This window comes from Netta rufina, assembly GCF_964035555.1.
Source record: "Netta rufina genome assembly, chromosome: 9".
NCBI lineage: Eukaryota > Metazoa > Chordata > Aves > Anseriformes > Anatidae > Netta > Netta rufina.
Window position 1 is genome coordinate 20,551,770 of NC_140132.1, and position 21,832 is coordinate 20,573,601.

Sequence of the window (21,832 nt, forward strand, 5' to 3'; positions counted from 1 at the left end):
AATCACTTTTGATATTAGACTCTTAACTAAGCCAGAGATCAGGCTGCCCTGTACCCTGGTTTCAGTGAGACAGTTGAGTTACCCAGCGATGTTGTGGATTTGAATCATAGAGTTTTATTTTATTTAACTCAGAGTTCTGTTAACATCATCAATAAAATCAAAGCATTTTCTAAAATTGTATAGACAGCTCACGTGTTAAATAAAATCATGTTATACAACATATTTTAAAATTAAAACTACCAACATAGCTATTGGTATAAAATACAAATATGGTCTACAAGTAAACTCTGGTTGTTTCATGAAAACACTTTCATTGTAACAATAATACCTCCTGAGATCATTCCGTGTTTAACCCATATGTTCTGTTTTCTCAGAAATCAACTCACAGACTACAAAGGCCTTCCTTTATAGTAGCACATTATGTGGCAAAGTAGAACCGTGACCCCAGCTATGAGTCCCAGTCATTGTGAAACAAATAATCAATAGAAATTATAAGGGGCTACTTACCAGGAAACACAGTTCCTTTTAAATATCCAATAACATTAGAAATTGTCCTGTATGTTGTGACTGACTGAATATTCAGACTGATTATTTTTTTCTCTGTTAAAAGATAAAATAATAAAAAACAACAACTAAGCAAATGTTAAACTGTTGTTTATTCAAGCAAGAAATCCACAGACCACAGATATAAATCTCTCCAACAACAAAAAAGAGACAACAAAGAAAAAAGGTAATGAAGAGGGATAAAAGATTAAAACATGACATAATACAATATTTTCTTAGACACATTTTAGCAGTGAGGATTAAACCTGGAGTCTCAAAAGATGTTTCTGCTCCTTGAGGAAAAAGAACATTCAGTTCACCCAATAAATGCTGCCAGGACACAGTAGTAACAAACAACAACAACAAAAAAGTAGGATTTACAAAATCCTATGATAAGGAAAGTTGTCTTAATCTTCATAGGTTTCTCTAACCTAAGCCCCCACCCAAGTCAGTCTTTCTATAACATCCATAGAATTATACCTGGTTTACATTACATTATTATGTAAATAAACAAATGAGCAAACAAACAAAAAAATAGCAAGAACATCAAGAACTGTGTGCTAAATTAGAAAGGAAAAGTTACACCTTAGCATTACTAATCACTATAGCAGCATAGCCTTTGGTGATGTACTTCTGAATTTATGCCAACAGACAGCTTAGCTGGTATCAGTGAGGAAATGGTGTAAATACACGGGCAAAAGATTCCAGAAGCTGCCAATATATAAGACTTGCCAAAATAGCTACGCCAGTTAAGACTGTGGCACAGGATTTAGCCAGAGAAAAGTAAATATCTGAGTTAATATAGTTTTAAAAAACATACAGTTCTTTGTTGCGAGTTCCTGCTGTTCCTTCCATCCCCCAGGTGGGACACGCTAGCCACTCTAACTCCTGGAGTTTGTGGCAAGGCAACAAAGCATCTAACTACAGGGAACTGCAGATACCTTTCAAACGCTTTGTTTGCATTATAATAGACTGTATTAATATTCATCTCATCTGAAAGGTCATAACTTCTATCTGAGAAAAGCAAAACCGTGTTAAAGTGCTCTAACTTAAATGCTAGCGGTGGTCTGACAACAGGCACTGAGTCCTCCCAGTCCTTTGGGGAGTCCCTATATCCAGAGCACGTCCCCAGCCCCATGGCAGACCTGTGTTTCAAGGCACATTTGGGCTGGCGTTCCTTTGGTGTCTGCATCCTGACTGCCACAGACCAAAATTAAACTATCCCGTGGACCACTCTGCTCTCTGTCACCCAAGCTGTTGGCCTCCCCAGGACATGCTGCTACCAGTTTGTTTCTGGGATTTCTCTCCCAAGATATGTAGAATGCTCAAGCAGGGAGTTTACTGCAACATGTAAAATAAAAACTATGCATCTCTATGAAACTTTTCTTCAGGGTTCATTTGCTGGTACTTCAGCTGGTAAATTTACTTAAAAATTCTCTTAACATAAAATTCAGTATGTTTTCATTCACTATTCGCTGATATTTGAGAAAAGCAAAACAACAGCTAGGAAATGTTTAAAAAATAAAAGCGTACCAAGAATACTTATTTTATTTTTTACTCAGACAAAACCTTCTTTGTTAAAAGTAGAAACAGCCTCCATGTGACAACTCTGTCTTTGCTAGAATGTAACAGTAAAGAATATGAAAGCCACCCACAGTTCATTAAAAATAAACCACAGCACATTACTTTGCAGTAATTAATCACAGCAACTTAATATTTTGATCTGTCATGGATACGTTTGGGTTCAAGTTCTAATTAACTTTTACAGTAACTTACATCAGAAAGGAAAGTCTATTTACAGCATGTGATGATGAATTGATTGTTCTATAAATCTACAGATATTATTATAGAATTTTATTAAAATATTTAATTAAAAAATATTAATCCAGAGTGCTTCCAGCACTGTACTGTTACCTGTTTAACTTTTTCGGTTGTTTAAAAAAATATGAAAATAGCTCACGGCATGTGAGCCATTGTATTTCTTTAGGCCCCATTTGAAAAATAAGATAAACCCTTTTGAAGACAAATGGCAAAGTTGTCTTTCCTTAATCAACACCAGCTATGCAGTGTTCAACTGACAAAGAAGAAATAGAAAATTATGTCCTGGCAATACACATATTGTGGAATCAGATAGCGAAGTTAATAGTCATGTAATACACTAGTCAGCTTAAAGTGACTTCGGCTTAAAGGCTCAGTACCACCGGATGAAAAGGCTGAAAGCACTCTTTGGAGAATACAGCAGAAGTGAAATTTAATCCCCTTTTGACAGTGCTGACAACAAACATCACTTCCCTAATGCCGTATTTTAAAGGTATTGACATTTTTTTTCTTTTTTCTGTATTCTCTGGAAAACTATGAGGAGACTTTTGCTTAAGACTATTCACTTTGAGTTTATGTAAACCAAAAGCTATGACTGAAGTAGAAGCACAGAAAAGTATTTATATTTCGTCAGTATTTTTGATCTATTTCTTTAACTTGAAATCTGTACATTATCTCTGGGCAAATGACTATCTTCTCTCCAAATTACCTATTTAAAAAAAATCATGGTTACTTCTCTCTCATTTGACTCACAGTTTTAGAACTACAGAGGAGCTTAAACTAAGTAGTCTAACAAATAAGTTCTGCTTTTTTTTTCTTTTAAACTTTATCCCACACATATACCAACATAGAAGTAAGTGAGCTTGAGATTAACTTTCAAACAAATTAGTTAAATTTCTGAATCTTGCTCATGCTACGCACTTATATCAACCTCTTGTCTGATCGTTCTTGTAGTACTGGATTTTAAAAAGCTTCATTAGTCACTCAGGTTTGAAAACTGAACTCATTTGACCAAACTTTTGCTATAAACACATAAAAATTTGCCCATATGCACATTTTACTCAAGTGCAGAAGCATTAAATACTAACTGAATTCAGGTATTCCAAAAGCATAATTCTTAGATGATACAAACAAAAGTTGTTTCAGAATACCAAGGAAACAAACTATATAGAATAATTCCAAGTCAGTTTTTAACACGTATATAAAACCTGCTGAAATCAGCACAAACCACACCTGAATAAAAATACGTCATTTTGAAATCACAATTAAAGTAACACATTGAAACATCACCAAACTTCCAGAGCCACGTTATTTTAGGGCGCACAAATTCACCTGGGGTAGTTAGGATAAAATTACATTCAACATGTTTCTTTTTCAAGTCATTAAAAACCTTTATGTCAAGCTCTAATAACTCAAGTGCCAACTTTCTGGGCACACACTACCAAGCTTTTCAGGCCTCCCTGAAGGCTAATAATTTGCTTAATAACAAAAGCTACAGTTTTCATAAAGCTACTTGCTCCAAGACCTGAGGCTTTAAGGTAATATCAAGTATCACAGAGCATGATGTAACACTAAGAACTAACAACACTCAAATTCAGAAACACCATAACTGATTTACCTATAATGGATAATCAAATAGATTACAGATTTCTTTTATTTTATTGGTGGTACTGTACAGAATAATGTGAACTTGTACATAACATTTAGAATATCCTGTTAAAAAGACCATTTGATGCAAATACGTTAAAATGTTTATATACCAGTAGATTTTCCAATCATCTGGAAAAGTGCTTCGTTTTCATTAGACAGTTTCTAGAGAATCTGAGTAAATTCCAAACTACTGCCATATTAGACTGTATAGTTATTATGTTTTTGAAATCTTACTTGATTTTGAAAAACGTATTTTAGATAGTCCATAGTATTTCATCACAAGTCATTTTGAGTACCAAATTTTTTCTACTTCTATTTTAAATTGATTATCAATTAGGTTCAAGTATAGGTCTTTAAATGAAGAAAAGCACTTAATACTTAAAATACTCTAATTGCCCATTTTTTGAAAAAGTTAATGGGAGCACATAATTTTATATTAGTGGGGATTAATGATGATACACCATAATAAAGAAAAAGCAAATCTAATTACCAACTTCAACTACCACAAAACTAACAACTAACTTCAGTTCCCACTCTACACTGTCTAGGTTCTAAGTATCCCATATATCTCAGATGTCTCTCTCCATACCCTTCCACTCCCTCTGTCACATTATGTCTCTTGAAAACTGCAAGGCTAAGGGAATAAAGAGGCAATGTGAGAAAACTATATATAAATGTTTAATCATTACTGATGAATCTGCTGCTCAGCTTTTTGAAACATACTGATGAGAGAATGATGATAATTTTATTCTAACAAATTTTTAGCCAACCAATCATTTGAATTGCACATTCATCTCTTTTGACAGATAAATGATGAATTCTACGTCAGAAGTGAAATCTTTCTCTTAAGCTTCTTCCAATCAACAGGAAGACTGCAAATTGAGCCTTCACTGTTCTCATATGCCTCTGTTCGGCATATTCTCTTTAGTTATTATTATTAGATAGTTATACAAGATTTCTTATCATGAAATCAGTCTTTTATCTCTACTATTAAGGCTGCTACTGAGCACTTCAGCAAACTATATGTTCCAGTATATAGAATTATTTCAAAGCACAATATATCATAAATGCATTAGAGAATTAAGCAAGGCTTGTTACTATAAAGCCACTTTACTCAATAAATTAAGAGTAAAAAATAAAAATTTGCATGTGGTTTATTGTGGTTAAGAAGCGTTACACGAAATCAGAAACAAGTTGTGATCACCCAGAATGAGAAGGACATGGGTTAGTTCTTTCTAGACTGCTAGACTGCATAAAAGTAGAATAAGCTGTCCTTTAGGTGATTCTATACTGCAGCCTCCAAGCAAGCTTTTTTTGAGAAACAGACTCAACAGAGCTTTTTCTCTTTCTAAAATGAGTTTTCCAGCCCATTCGTGCCTTACATTACAAATTTCAGCTGTTGAAAACCCATACGCTATTAGCAACCTTCACACATCCTACTTGGAATGTTTAAGCTCTTGTTCTTCCAAAAAAGCCCTTTTCCTGCTTATATCATCCTTGTTTACTGGTTGCGGGGAAAATCAGCTCATCTTTAAAATATCTAATCAGCCATACATGGAGACCAATGCTTGTCCTGATAACAGCAGCTTAAGCGATGAAGCACGAGGTCTTGCTGCCTTTCCATTTGATATGTATAACTACAAATGTCAACACAAGTCATAAAATTAACCAACCTATTTTATGTCTTGTTTTATTGTATTCCTATTCCACAGTGACTTTCCAAAAGCAATAAACAAGTGATACAGCACATATATGATAGTACAATGGTTGCCCTGAAGATTTGCTTTTACCATTATCATCACTGTACTTAGTGCAGGATAAGTGGCTACTTTAATTTGCCTCTTCCCTTCCAAGACCATTGCTTTACATCAATTAAAATAAACAGGCACTATAATAAAAGGCACAAGGCACATTTTTTTCTGCATTTTTTTTTTAATGGTGAAAGATAGACTATTACAAACAAACAAAAAAAAAAAAAACAAGAAAGAATTACTAATTATATATGCATCTCTTCTGGAATGTTATCTGGAAAGTGTTTCTCCCTTCATTGAAACACTGTGCATCATCTTTGCTGGAAGACTCTATTCTCACTTTTTTTCCCCTCACAAAAGCAGTAAGTTTATTCAAGCTATAATCTGTATGACTTTGCTAATAGCATTATCTCGGAAGAGATAAGCTGAATGCATTCTTTCTTTACATCTAGCTCTATTCAACGTATTTCATTCTTATCATGATGACTGTTTTCCTGATGAAATTTGAACAAAAAGATGCCTGAAGGTCCAGACAACAACACATTGTTTATTCTATGGCAGATACAAATTAAGGAACACAGAAAGACATATCACTGTTTAGAATTATAGCATTACCTTAGAGACAGAAAAAAGACAGAAAGACAGAATAACTTCAATACTGCTCCTGGTGCCTTAATGTTTAAGTAGTCCGACTAGGCCTAACAAACAAAGGACTGCAGCCCTAGTAACACCTCCCTAGTGAAGATACCTAAAGACAGTGGGATTTCTTTAGTCAATAGCAAAAATTAGAGCTTAATGCCTTACATTAAGAACAAGACTTTGTACTCTAGATATTGACTTATTTGCTGAAAGCTGGCAAATGAGATCATTTCTGAAAGTTAGACCTAACTACAGTAAGGTTGCTAAAGATAAAAGAATACTTTTTTTTTTTTTTTTTTTTAAATGGCTCTCTTGTAATAATTCCCAGATATTTATCACCCCTTAACACAACTTCCATCTATCAGTTTTTGGGAGCAGAATTTTTATTTTTTATAATCTCTTTTAGAAAGCAGCTAAGCAAAGCATACTCATAATCAGCTACATCTTTTAGCTATACACTGTTAGAGAAAACAAATGTGGAATACCTGAAGACAATTTCATTTTTAGGAGAAAAAATTATTTAAAAATTATTACCTGTACTTGGCAGTTGAAGGGGGACACACCTATCTTTTCGGACACTGTTCTCAGGTACAGAAATGAGTTTTTTGGCAAGTACTGCAGAAATTGGTTGCACTAACAGTGTTGTGAGGTTCAGTCGATGATGTCTGTAGCTTCCATCTTAAATAACAAAAAGAAAACAGCAATTTAGTGAATTACAATTAAAGATTTCTACGTAAGACCTAAACAAAATAAAGTAACCCAAACGTCTACAGTACAGCTCAAGAAATCTGGATTTAGATAATCAGCCACTATTTTGTTCTTACCTTACCGAAAAAAATTCCTTCGAGAACACATACAACAAAATTACATATAGACATTAAAAAGTGTAGGGAATAGTTCCGCCAGAAAGAAACTTGTCAGAGTTCAAGCAGATATTAGATTGTGACTTAACAAAAAATGAAATCAGTGTTTGGTTAAAGGAATCCATAAAAAATAGAATTACTGATCAGCAATAACTCAAATTCAAGTCTCAAATACAGTGGTACTGGGAAAAGGCAGGTGTTTAAACTGCCTGAAATCAAATCCAAGTATCTACCTGCATGAAATGATGCTGCTACACATAAGGTTGTTTGTTTTGCTGCAGATTTGGAATATTACAGATGTTTAAATACTACAAAAGTTGTGCTACTTAGCAATACACTGTTTAAGGGGTGGGGTATCACACCAAAAAAGCTTCTGTGAGAACTCCGAAAAGAAACACACCACAGAGGACATGTGCTGATGATGTATGACAGCTTGATGAGATGTGCTTCCTTGCATATACCCAGAAGCCTGAACATCTGAATACACACCCTCCCCTTTAAAGAATTCAGTCTGATCTATTTCATAAAAAGCATTGAAATTAATATTAATAAGCAGTTTAAAGAAAAACGTAAGGAGTACTTTCTCTTTGCCAGACATGTATTAGCTGTCATAAGAGTATTTTGTTTTTAGGAGATATGAGCTAAGCTATCTGCATCATGATCAGGACTTAAAAGTAAAAGATCCAAGACCAATCTCCCCAGTAAAACACAGTTCATACTGAAAAAAAATTGAGATTTCCAGAGCTACTAGTTAAAGCACAATCTTCCAGTCTTTTTTTAAGTAGTTACCAGACCAAGTAGGCTTGGTCTGGTACCAAGGACAAAACAGTGTAGCTCAACTTCGCAAGGAAACTAACATATTGGAAGAACTTTGTGAGGTTCTCACTTGACCTTTCTCTGCTGGTTGCCAGGCTCCTTGGAGAGCATAGTGCTTTCGGGATCAGTGAGCTCAGCAAATGCTTTGAGAATAATTTAAAATTGAGATTTCGCTTGTAATTAAAATTTTGTTTTATAGCAGTAAAATGATTTAAGCAGCAGACTTCCTTACTATGTGCAAATCTAACAATCCAACCATGCCAGGCCTAAAACTGGTATTAATTCAAGGAGGACTCTGGAGAACATGCTGGAATGTAGTTAGAAAAATATGCTAATCAATTCTTAAATTTATTTTGGGTGCACAAAAAAGGTAATCTTTAGAAAGTTTCTGACACAGAAAGTGAGGACTATACTCCTACTTTTCCAGTGACTCAGGTTGAGGTTTTCTTTGGACAAAATGGACAGTATTTCATCACTATCTGCTTATTAAAGTAACTCTGCCAGAATCTGATAAAACAAAAAGTTAATAAATAAAACTGTCTAAAAAGTTTACTTATAAAATTCATTACAGTAATTCCTTCTATGACCTGAAACACTGTTTTAATGATCTCTCCAAAAAATTTACAGAACAAAAAAGTAAAGTCTGACTGAACACTGAACCATAATTGTATATACCCACATCTTTGACTTTCTGCTGCATTAATAATAGAGCAGTATTAGTTTTGAAATATCTGAAGTGAATGGCTCATTAATTTTTCACCTTAAGCCTAATGGAAATTTGACAAACAGTTTTATGCTGGGAATAGAAACTTCAAGCAGGACTTCACAGAACACTATGAGAATAAATTATAGCATAAAAGACAGAATAAAGAGCATTTGGTCAAATAAGATGGCTCTGTCATTCAATTGCCTGGAGTGAACAGTTCAATGCATTTCTGTGGAAGAGGTAATCTGCCATTTATGCATTCCCAGCATATCTTCTGCACTGCCCTTTGTCAACATTTGATAGTGTACGAACTACGACCAAAACAGAGACATAAAAACTGACACATCATAAGCATTTGAATCATTTATACATGGAATGTATAAACCCTCACACTGCTTTGCTGAGGTATTCAACAGTCAATAGGCTTCCACTGAATCTCACAAAGCTAGTCACAATGATCTCTTTATTCTACCCTGCAAAATCAGTTTACGTATGGTTTATCTGTGGTTTATCTAACCACATGCCCAAACTGAAGGGACTGCGGAGTGCTTATTCCAGGGAGATGCCACCAGTTGATCAGTGGCTCTAGGTACTAAAACAGCATCACTATTGTCAATCGTAATTCTGCTGTGCAGCAGCTATTTTGCTGCACCTTCAGTGACAGCTGTTTGCAATGCTGTCCATGAGCAGTACTACTAATAGAGATATGACTCTCTCTTATCAAAAACAAACAAACAAACAAAAAAAAACACACACACACACAAAAAAACCACAAAAACAGCCCATCACACTTCCAATTAATACTGCTAGAAAAGGCTTGCACTGTCACATCATTGACAGTGCAAGCAAAGATGGCTTTTCTTTTTTTTTTTCTCCTGCTATTTTTGCACCTTGGTCTTCCAATGAATAGCTCCACAAAGTCCCACTTTCTCAGAAGGCAAGTCCCAATGACTTTCTGTATATTTTCCAATGGCATTAGTATGAGTATAGTCATGCTTATACCAAATTGCAGGTTTGGGTTGAAGGATATTTTTAGAATTCAAATCCAGTCCAACCTCTTACACAAAAATGTTCCCATCTGCTACAGCTTGCAAACTCACTGAGTGCAGTAATAAGATTTTATTTTTTCTTTCTCCTTTCTAAATTCACTCTTAGAACATAGAAGGAAAAATAAACCATTTCTGGCTGCCCCTTCTTGCTGTAAATTGATATAGTGAGAATGATAATCCAGAAAAAAATGATGATGTTCTCCTCCAAGCACTTCGGTACAGAAAAATCTGGGAAAACTCAAATCTGCTCAGTGTTTGGATATCAAAAGTCACATATATTATTTTCTGTACATAAAGTCAACTTTATAGCTCCTCCTCTATTTCTCTAAAGCAAAGAAAGTAATGTTTTATGGAAACTGGTATTCTGACTTATGTGTACAAAAAATGGCGCTGATCACCCTATGACACTGAAAGCAGAAATAAGAATGTTTTTTTTTTTTATTAATGGGAGGGAGGGTAGCTTAAGATCCGGAGGGTATCTTGTGAGATATAAGCTCAAAGTATCTGCATGGATGAGAAAAGTAACTGGTGAAGGAAAATGTTATCAAGATACAAGCACAACCTTGAGTAGACGTCTATGCAGTAGAAGTGGTAACAAGTATTTTCCTGTTATGTCTTTATCCGGTTCTCTGTGAATTATCCACCAGAACTACAATGTGAAAAACATCAATTTAAAAGTATATTGCTTCACTAGTCATTGGTATTAATATGCAAGAAGAGAAAAACATTTGCCTCTCTTCTGTAAAAAACATAAAATAAAAATCTTTGAAATTCCATAACCAGGGACTTTAACAGCAGCCACAACTCAGGACTTGCAAAGCAGCTTTACAGGCAATGAAGTATGAGATGATGAACTGTTCTGCCAATTACAACAGCATTGTGGCAGCTTGCATTTCATGATGCATGATTCTGTGATTCGCAAATGGACAGGCAACGCTTAAAACTATGTACAGATTTCAGATATGGATGAGAAAAAAGTTGGCATCTGTGAAAGGTATATGCACATACACTGAAAAGACAAAATGTAGGTGCACTCAGGATCAGCCAGAAAGAAAACAAGTTACTGAGAGTATTCAGAGAGCATCTGAAAAACATTTTAAAATGTTTGTTCACGCTGGTGATGGACAAACAGGTTTGTTTAAAAACACTTGAAAAGCTTTCACATTCTTATCATGTAAAAAGTTAAGGAATTTAAAAGAAAAATGTATGACACAACCTGAGATAAACTCCCAACAGTTAAAAAAACAATATATGTATCAATACTTACAAAAAGAAAACAACATACAGATGTTACTTTACTTAAAGCATATGCACTGTATTCTGTTTACATAACATTTAATCAATGGAGTGGATGCTAATCTGGGTATATATTACCCAAGACTGTCTCCTTGAATAGATTTGTGTTGTCCTTAAAAATAAAACTACAAATTTTACAGCTGATATGAGAAGAAAACATACCTTCAGAATCTACTATCATCTTTTCCCCTTCCTCTCAAGGACATGTGTGTAATCAATATAAAAGAAAAAAGCTACTCCCCTGTCTCTTTAAAAATCACTTTGTCTTAATGCCTACTTAACGTACTTTAAACGTACTGTCAGTCTTGTTTCTCGTTAAGATAAATGTGTTGCTTTTTGATTCAATTTATTTTGCAAAAGCAAAACTGCTTTGACACATTGACGCAAAACCATCTTATTACTCCCCATTCCCTTCTAAAAATATTTAATAAATATGGCAAGAATACAAAAAAAACAAAAACAAAAACAAACAAACAAACAAACAAAAAAAAAACAAACACATTTTTTTAACAATGCTCTCATCACTTTGAATACCCCTTTCCACTTAGCTTGTTATAGTGGCTAATCATTAAAATGACAAGTAAGTGGCCAAAATATAGCAAAATTATATAACATTTCTTTTAAACCCGTTGACATGGAAGTAATTTTTTTCCTTTCACACGTCCTGAAGTGGTGTCACCACTAAGTCTTGAAAAGGGAAGAACAATTCTTCCACATATTAAAAGCAGCTAAAGCATATTCTTATATCATAGTAACAACAGAAAACAGAAAGGGAGAATTACTGCATGTAAGTGTTAGTATCAGACATATACTTCTGCTTCTCATTATTTTAAAAAATCATTCTCTTAAGGTAAAACTTGCATATCTTCAAGTCCACGTTTGAAACGTACTTATTTGTTCCCAGAAAATATTTCCCAGGCTATTAACTATACTGTTACAACTATTCTTGAACTAGAATCTGTAAAGAAGCGTGTGTGTGTGTGTGTGTACGAGAGAACACAAATCAACAGTGGAAGCTTTTAAAACTGAAATGCAAAACATTTTGAATCTAAGTCCCAAACAAGTTATGGAATTTGTTACCAGTTTCACTGAAAAGAACACACTTTGGTCTGTGACTGAGAGATACTTGGGTACATCCCTTCTGTCCATATGGAACAGGTTGGCTACAACCCTGGCTCATGTTTACACCCTCAACTGTGGCTCTCCTACAGGTGAATCTGGCCTGCTCTTTTGGAACGGACACAGCAGACTTTGGATCCCTCATTCTGCTACTGCAAGGCTGGATCGTTCCTTTAAGTACTTTTTGAAATCAAGAATTTTGAAAAAATCAAAGTATGCAATGGGTAAGGTACTATGTAAGTGGCATGAAACCCATTACGAACTTCATAGCATAGAATATAGTTTATAGAGATGCTGTTCTTGACCAGCAGTACCTTACATTCACTTCCATAATGCTGTGTACCCGCAAGGTAAGAAGTGTTTCTTTTAAAACAAATGTTATAATATCTTTTAGAACTGCCTTTTCTAACTGCATTGGCATATTCTAGCCAAACCTTACACAGTTTTTGATACTGGTTTCCTTTTCCTGTCTGGCAGCAGTCCATAGTGAGAAAACCCGCAGTGACAATAATGAAGCAGCTCTGGTCTTCTGAGCGAGCAAGCAGCTTTCCTCTAGTTTACAGCTAGTTAGAGTACTTGGCAAGTAACAAGCCCTCTTGGGCTTTTCAAAAGACTGACAGAAATGCAATGATGAGAATAAGGAGTAACTGGTATCAGTCAGTGTACTTTACATTTGCCCAGAAGAATCCAGCATAACCAAAGCTTCCTCCAGGGATCCAGGTAGCCACTAAGTGCGTGCATTGACTTGGTAGTGGAACTGTGAAGTCACACTAACAGATAAGACACAAAGCACTTCCTATACGAATCATTTCACCACTTCAAGATGTAAGCAACTTCAGGATCTCTCAAGAGTTAATGGACTGACCCAATAGCTTGCTCCTTCATGAAATAAACCTTGTTCTTTTACACTGGTGATGGCCACTATAGAAGAAAAAAATACCAAACATGGAAATGAGATGCAGATTTCCTTCTCTTCAGTGATGATCAGGACTACAAGTAGTGAAATAACTCCCTTGTTAAAGTGATGTTTGCATCAGCTAAAATATACAGCAGGTTACATATACTATCCTTAAAATGACTGCTCTGGCTAAAAACAAGCATGGAGTCTTGTTTACCCACAATAATAAGATTTATTATTATTAAAAATAATAAAAGGCCTGTAACATTCTGCAAGGAATGGAATGGAAATAGGAAATCACTAAGAAAGCACTGAAAGTGACAGGTATAGCATACCAGCTACTTTGTTTATAGCATGCAGCTAACACTGCAATGATTCAGAATCGCCTGTTGTCTGTATATATTTGGTCAACAACATGAAGTAAAACTGTGTATGCTACCTGCAGTATAGCAGGTAGCTATGCTATGCTTCTCTTACAATAATATATATCTCTGATTTATTCGTCCATATTTGTTTGAAGCTATGAAAAGTCACATTTTGACTTTGTCGTGATGACATATGGGGTCATCAAGGGGTTCTGAAGTCTCCCCCTTTTCCCACAGCTTTTGAATCATTCTTCTCTTCGCACAGTAGTGCCATTAATTGTGCCAACATGATTGTTTCAGTGGCCATATCACGAACCAGATCAACAAATTTTGTTGAAGCGCTTTAAAGCTAGATCAGTTCCCTAACCTGTATCACAGCAGTGCTCTCAGCAGATAAATCAGCTGAGAAAGAGGTAAACCAGGACTAGGAGGTGACAGGAATTCCTCCAAAAGGTAAGTCTCCTAAAGCCTTGTACTGTCAAACCATAATTACACAGGATATCCTCATCCTCTGAACCACAGAAATGATGTTTCTTGACACAGAAACAGTAAAGTTGTACATCAGTTCAAAAGCTATTTGCAGCTTTACAAATAACAACTAGACAAAACAAAACAAAACAAAACAGCACCACGTGGTTTCTAACTTTCTCCATTTTTTTCCCTTTAACTTCTAGTTTGACTTGTGAAGGAGCACCATGTCACCTTACATTTAATAAAATAGATCCTGATAATCCAATCCTCACACAGAAAAAAAAGCTTTTGTTGTTGTGTTAGGGTCAGGTTTATAAGAGAACTGGTAAATCTATCAAAACCATGTAATAGCTGAGTGATCAGAAATGAGATGTTAATCACAGATCAGATCCTACCAGACAGATGCTTCCATGCACAGAAATATGTCATCAGATTCAAAAGCAACAAGAACGTCTTTGTCAGAACAAGGACTAGTTTAAATACTGCATCTCAAGGCCCACACTGAATCAGCCTTTTGTGCATATTTTGTTTCTTTCCCACAAGGGTTTTATCAAATCAATGTGTCTGTCAATATGTAATAAAATGGGAGTTTACATATGCTTTGTTGACTAATACCTCCGTAGTGATTAGATTTTAGCATTAGGTATTTTGGAACATTTCTGGAGTGGTGTGTGAGGTATTTACATTTATTCTGTATGGCTATTCTGACTGAAAGTAACCATTCAGGCTGCATTCTGGCATTAAGGTACACAGCTGGGTTTAATTTTTTTCTCCTCCATCTCCATACTGTGCTAATGAATGTCAGATCAGGATGGCCTACGTTGCTTTCTTTTCACATCCCGCATGGCTCTGTGGCCCCACCCGACCACATTTGTTTTTTATCAGCAAAATAGTTCTGAAGTTCTTCATTCGTAACTCTAGATACTTAGTTAGCATTTCAGTTGTGAGAAAAATAGTAAGACAAATCCCCTTACTTTCTCCTTTGACTGCCATCTGTTAGGCTTCTCCTCAGAGAAATTAGCGAGTTTCCATCCTGGCACTCTGAACTGCAAATATGCCATCATCTGCAAAACTTATGAAAATAATCCCCGACGGAAAAGATAATAGTCTCATATAAAATTACCAGAAAAGACTGAAACATAAACAGAGGGCACTGTACAGATCTTATACGAAGGCTCTTAGTGGTCCCTAAACAAAGAAAGGAGTCTGGACAATGGCAGAACCACAGAACAGCTGAGGCTGGAAGGGACCTGGGGAGATCACCGAGGCCAAGCAGAGCCACCCAGGGCAGGCTGCCCAGGACACCGCCCAGTCAGCTTTCAAACAACTCCAAGCACAGAAACTCCAAACCTCTCTGGGCAACCTCTTCCAGCACTTGACCCTCCCCACCAATTAAGAAAAGTTTTCCAAACAAACGAAAACCAAACCTCTATCTGGATATATCTGATTCGAAAGGGCTTGCACCAAATTTAAAGAGAACTATCCTTAAATACAGAGAAGAGGAATCAACAATTTTAAAAAGACAGATTGGAATGGAAGTATTCCAAGTTCCGAATTCATTTTAAATTCATTTATCTTTCACTTGCAAGATTAGCTACAATGGATACATTTGCTCATGTACCAGTAATAAGTTGATTACAGTTACTGAAGGTAAAAATCCTGGCAAGTCAGGCACAAATGACAGTTTTCCAGAATGAAGATATAGATGTTCTCAAGACCTGTCATTAATCCAGTTTCTACTACAGAGTGAAAGGAAGAGCTATGCTCAGAAAATCCCAAAATTTTGAATCTATGGAAATCCTTGTTGCATGTATTGTTTTGTTTCTTGGATTACAGAACAGAGACAAACAAGCTATAATCTATTTACAGTGCTCCTAAGAGATGCAAATACTGGTATTTAATTTACTTAATAAGTTGCTTAAGTATTTGAAACATTGAATGTGTTCATGCTGACTACCGTAACTGCTGAATTCAGCTTCGGAAGCCTGTTACACATACCCAAGAGAACTGGATTTTACTGTGTGCACAAGATCACATTATATGTGAGTATTAATCCAAAACTTTGGATGAAGGAGTCCTTGGCCCTGTGTAATTCCTGAACCACCTCTTGCAAAAAGCTTTGCATCCTTACTAAGGTAACTTACACAACTGAGCTTGTGGAACACAAGATAAGCATGCAAAATGATTGAATTTGTTGCAATACCAGAGGTAAGAAGCTAGTTAATATTTAGGCTAAAACCCCTGTAATTCAAAGACAATTGGAGTTAGCGAGATCAAAAGAAAATAAGATCATCACAAAAGAAAAAAAAAAAAATATATATATATATATATATACATAAAATGGGGCTATTCTTGAAAAAAAAAAGTTTTGGTAAGATGGGTAGAGTAGCAGCATCATTTCAGAATATAATATTTAATCCTTGTTTTAAATTGTAAGGCAATGATAAATAGAAATTCTTACACATGGTTTTGAAGAATGCCAGTTGGTCTTATTTTTCAAAGTAAGTATTTAATAATTAAAATCAGCAATTACACAAATATAATGAAGATTATTTACTGTCAAAAATATCTTTTAAAAGTATGTAGAAAATAAGAATATTGTAACCAGCCTGAATTATTACTTAAATCCAATTTAAATGGAAAGTATCCCTTTTGATCATCTAAATCATATTTTGAAATTTATACCAAAAGTCAGAGATCATTTGACATTTGCCTTCTCTGAATTACAGCAACTCCTTACTGATGACTATTATATTTCTGCATAAAATATATTTCCTACCCAATTTAAAGAAACCTTCACAGGTATAAAACAATATGTACCCAAATCTTATTTGCCATGCGACTTCCAGCTACAGTTTGTTTTTCCACAGCTGTAAATTACCTTCATTGTACACTTACCCTTTAGAAAAAAATACCTTTGTTTGTTTTTAAACTTTTTTTTTTCCAGAGTTATCACACAGTCACTGCACTTTTTTTTTTTTTTTTTTTTTGGTAGTTTTTAACCTCCATTTCACTTAGTAAAAAACTTAGTTATGTATGAACTAATGTATTCATTCAGCAGTAACCTTTTAGTGGAATTTTGTGATCTCAGGTTCTTAAGAAATGAACAGTCTGAAAAAAAAATCTTTTCAATTCTTTATTGGATAAGTTAAAATAAAATACTTGAGCTGCTTTGATACAAAAGGGAACTCCTAAGTTGGTGAACCCAAAGGTTACCAATCTCAATTGATTTAAATAAAAGAATGAAACCTCTATTTTCTCTTCCTCAAATTATTCCAAAGCTCTTTTTAATTTAGCTTCCAATGTGTGCTAATAGATAATATAAATATAATAATAAAAAATGGGGTAAATACTTTTCCTTGACTCTTCATGAGTGCTGTATTTGTGCCTTTAGCCTTGCACAGGATTTCTTCAATGGGAAAAAAAAAAAACACAACAGTATTACCCACATCACTCAACCATTAGTGTAAATCTAATTCAGCACTTATTTCAAAACGTCTGAAAATATAATCCTAATGTCGTCTCTATTCTGATTCTATTACTTTATTGTCACAATTCAGTTTCACGGATTTTTGCCTGAAGTTACAGTTGAATGAAGTCAGTAAGCTATTACTACAACTTTACAGTAGATAATAGATGCCCTTGACTCCCTCATATTCATAGGCAAAGGGACAAACACATATAGAAATACAGTAGAATGCAAGAAACCAAGGAATACAAATAGAAAAACACATCGGTTATTACAACACTATGGGTCAAAGCAGTAATTTGCACAAAAGGAATGTATCACAATTGTTAATGCCATGTTATTTCATATGTTGCTCAATACTGGTAGAAATAAACAGATGCTATAATTGAAAATTCTGTTGACACTATTCCATGAAAGTGACACTTGACATATTACGTGACTACCCCTAAAATACATAACATTGTTCTTTATTATTACAGGTACTGTATTTCATACACATGCTCAAGCTAGAATTTGCAGTTGTATAGTAAACTATTTTGTGTCAATAGGCTTGTAAGAAAGTTGCAATTTGTCCTCAAATATCTGTTTTCTGCTCAGAAAAAATATTTATAGCCACTCAGAGATCAAATATTATTTTTCCATGCACTCACTGCTAACAACATTTCATTCTCAAAAATATTATGCTGTATGAGAGCACTTAAGTCATTGAGTCAGAACTGACTGAACAGTTTAGTTCTCCGTCTCTGTTCATTATAAGGCCAAAATTCAAGTATTTCTTCACATGACTTCAGATTACCAATTCATAATTTCATCTTACTGCCTGTGGTTCAACTGCAGTAAACAAGTCTAATATTTAAGTAATAACAGAACAGAGGGCAAAAATACTCCTTTAGTCTGTAGATAGCTCTGACTTTTTTACCGAGCCTTTACTCCATATATGACTTTTGCACAAACACCAATATAATAATTACATGGAAAAGATATTAAATACTGTGAAACAAGCAAAATTTACTAGGTGAAAAAGCACAATTACATTTTTACAACTATATTTTAACTAAAATTAATTTTTATTCAGTTTTGGCTAAATCTGGTGAAGCAATTCTAAGATTTGTTTGCCTCTAAAAATCAACTGAAGACATAGTCCAGAGAAGGCATTTGAAAAATGTTCCATTACTTTCTTGATAGTTGCAGAGATTTACTCACCCATCAGTGTTGAGTAAAGTGTCACAAATCTAGCTGCTGAGGAGGTGGCAAATGCATTTTAATTAAATAGATGTGTATATAAAAGACTGTGTTCTAGTTGATTTTAGGGGAAACAGAAATGAAAGAAATAAAGTTCATTAAAAAAATTGCCCCTTTATTTGATTCTGTTGTCATAAATCCAATCTTACTTATGGGTGGTAGTTGAAAAAGTGTCTCTGCCTCTTGAGAACTGTTAAAGGGCTGAGAGGAAACCCAGAAAAATGAAACCTGAAACAATCAATCACCCAAATTCTTTAACATATTAATATGAATTTGCTACAGGCTAATATTTAATTTCCTTACAGAATTATCTTGTATTTATAATCAGACAGAATAGGGCCTGTATTGATGATACTTCAAGTATCTATGAACCTATATAACTTAATCACAACATTAGATTTAGAGTTATGTATGCAAACCTGATTGTTTAAATAATAATTTTCTCATCAGAACTTATTGAACAGGATAAGACACTTAGATTAATAAAAATAAGGCCTTAGATTCATTGGGTTAATTCTATTCCCTTTAAAATCTGTTCAATAATTTTATCAGGCTGTAAGTGAGCTGATATTTCAAAGTCTGTCTGTTAACCACTAGCTTAAGTCCAAAGAAATAAAAGCAGCCAGAGACAAATCAATTTAAAATCCAATGAAAACTGGTATTTTTTTCTCTTGCTAGTTGGAGTATGCTTGCTGCTATGGGTTCCCTGCAACTCTGGCAACTTCATTTTAAAAGGAACTAATTTTCTTCTGTTCCTGTGCTGTTCTTAGTCAGCACAATACAAAGCTCTACAAACACACACATACAGGAGCTCAATTACTACTGTTTTTAACTATCTTTCACCTAACTTGAAGTCCTTCGTATTGTTGTGCACTCTGTATTTTGCATGTAATTGCATTTTTCAAAGCTGTAACTAAACATGTAATTTCTTGAGAATATACAGATCATGTCCAGGGCTGACTTTATGAAGTCATTCAATGTAGATCAAAAGATTCTTAAAATCATCTTTACAGTTTCCTACAGGTTTTGGAAAAATGTTTCTTTTAAAGAAGTATTACTTAGCCGTATAGACAACTTAGAGCAACTCCTTAAAGATATGACTGATGTGTAAGAAATCCTTCATGGAAAGGACAAATTCTGTACTGAATCCTCCTTAGCCCATCTCTCAGACAAATATGCTGAGATACACACATTGCATCTTTTGCACAAGCTGACATAAATCCTTTTGTTTTCTCTCAGGATAAACTCATTTTATTAAGGCCAGATAATTCAACATTTTCAACAATGGTCTGCTACACCTGAATTTGAGCTGGCATCCTAGGTTTGGAAAGTTCTTCGGTTAAGAAAAGTAAATAGTCCATTGAATAATCAGGAGACTGAAATAATTCAGATGAATTTCTGAAACTCTGAGTGCCTCTTCAGAGCAACTTTTCTAAATCTAAACCCCTCATTAGCTTTAACATCATTCTGTGAAGTTCTGTACCAAGGATACTTTCATCTGTAGTGCTTCCTGTCTATATACAATTTAGAAAGACATTTTTTGAAAGCTATTCCAGAGGTTTGACTGAGCTTGGCAGATGCAGCCATTGTATATGGAACACACCTGCAAGTAACTACTGGAAGGTATTTGTTTCAAATACAAAATACTAAGAGAATTCATTCAGAGACTGCACAAGTAACACTTAGGACCAAATGCATTTTGAAAATATATTATCAGCTTGACAGCACAATTATTTGGCTTGGAGTATGCAGGAAGTCAGTCTTGCAATGACAATTGGAGTTGTGCACTAACATTTCACAGAAATATTTCTGTTAAACAGTGCATATGTATCGAATAGGCAAGAAGAAATAAAGGACAACTACAGTGCTGATTATTTATGATGATATTAGACTTCTAACTGCTTCTAACTGCTCTGGCAATTCTTTACACATGCAGGTAGTTGTTTTTTTTTTTTTTTTTTTAAATAAGCATATCGCACAGTATTATGCCAGAGTTGGCTCTGAAAAAGTACAGACAGTTCTTCTGGGACAAGTATCTGATGTCAAAAAAGATAAAACATTCTGAGAGACATTCTTGTCAAATCATAGGCTGATAAAATGATTAATTACTTCAACTTAATAATTATTGATAATTCAGCCTAAAAATCATAGGTTTAATCAGACACTAATGTCATGTGATTAGAATAAAACATCTGACAGTTACCGACAAGGATCCCAAAAGACTGGCAACCTTTTCAGCAATAAGGGAGCTCAGTCTTCAACAAAACTCTGCATTTTAAAATCTAATGCTAAGAATTAACATGCAGCTCATCTGCACTCAGTTATAAAGTAACTTCTGGAAGGTTTATGTAACTATTCTTAGGACACCCAGATAATGCAATCAGCTATACCAGGTAAGCTGGGGTTGGAAGGGACCTTAAGGATCACCTAACTCCAACCCCCCTGCTAGAGGCAGGGATGCCACCCACTAGCCCAGGTTGGCCAAGGCCCCATCCAGCCTGGCCTCCAGCACCTCCAGGGATGGGGCATCCACAGCTTCTCTGGGCAACCTGTTCCAGGGCCTCACTTCAATCCTTCCTTTCCAAGTAGTACTGTCTAATGTCACATTACAACAACCGTATAATCCGAATGTATATTCACAGTCAAAGGACCAGATAATTTACCATTACAAACTATCATATTTTTACTGCAGTCAGTTTACACCAGCTTATTACTGACAACAAATATTCATTATTAACCTTCTGAGGTCAAGATTCTGAAAAAGTCTGGTGTTCAGACTATAATGTTCTGAGCAGTGTTCATTTTCAAAGAAATTTTAACCTTCAGTGAAATAAGGACTTAAAAATGATTTTCTGTAAATGATGGTAAATTGTTAATCGTATTTCAAAACCCTGAGTTAAATATCTACTTGTTATGCTTATTGTGTACATAATTACTCTATGGTTGACATTCAGACATGAACTTCATTATACTTTCAAAATTATCATCTCCACAGAACTACAACAGAACGATAAGTACTTTTGGTACTTCTAAAGCTCAACATCATCACAGGTTGTTTTCAAATAGCAGGTTAACTGAATATAACTAGATTTGTTAATTATTTTGCAATATTGTGCATAGTGGCAGAGTGGGATTAT

General features: G+C 34.8%; 1 protein-coding gene across 1 annotated transcript in view; it reads right to left on the reverse strand.

The window, feature by feature from the left end:
* NAALADL2 (N-acetylated alpha-linked acidic dipeptidase like 2) overlaps window positions 1-21,832 on the reverse strand; it is a gene marked incomplete at both ends in the record, with an annotated part of 316,258 nt that overhangs the window by 101,636 nt on the left and 192,790 nt on the right. Inside the window, 2 exons of the mRNA XM_084291754.1 lie at window positions 508-600; window positions 6,936-7,079. Coding sequence (XP_084147880.1) covers window positions 508-600; window positions 6,936-7,079 — 237 coding nt within the window. The remainder of the gene's footprint in view (window positions 1-507; window positions 601-6,935; window positions 7,080-21,832) is intronic.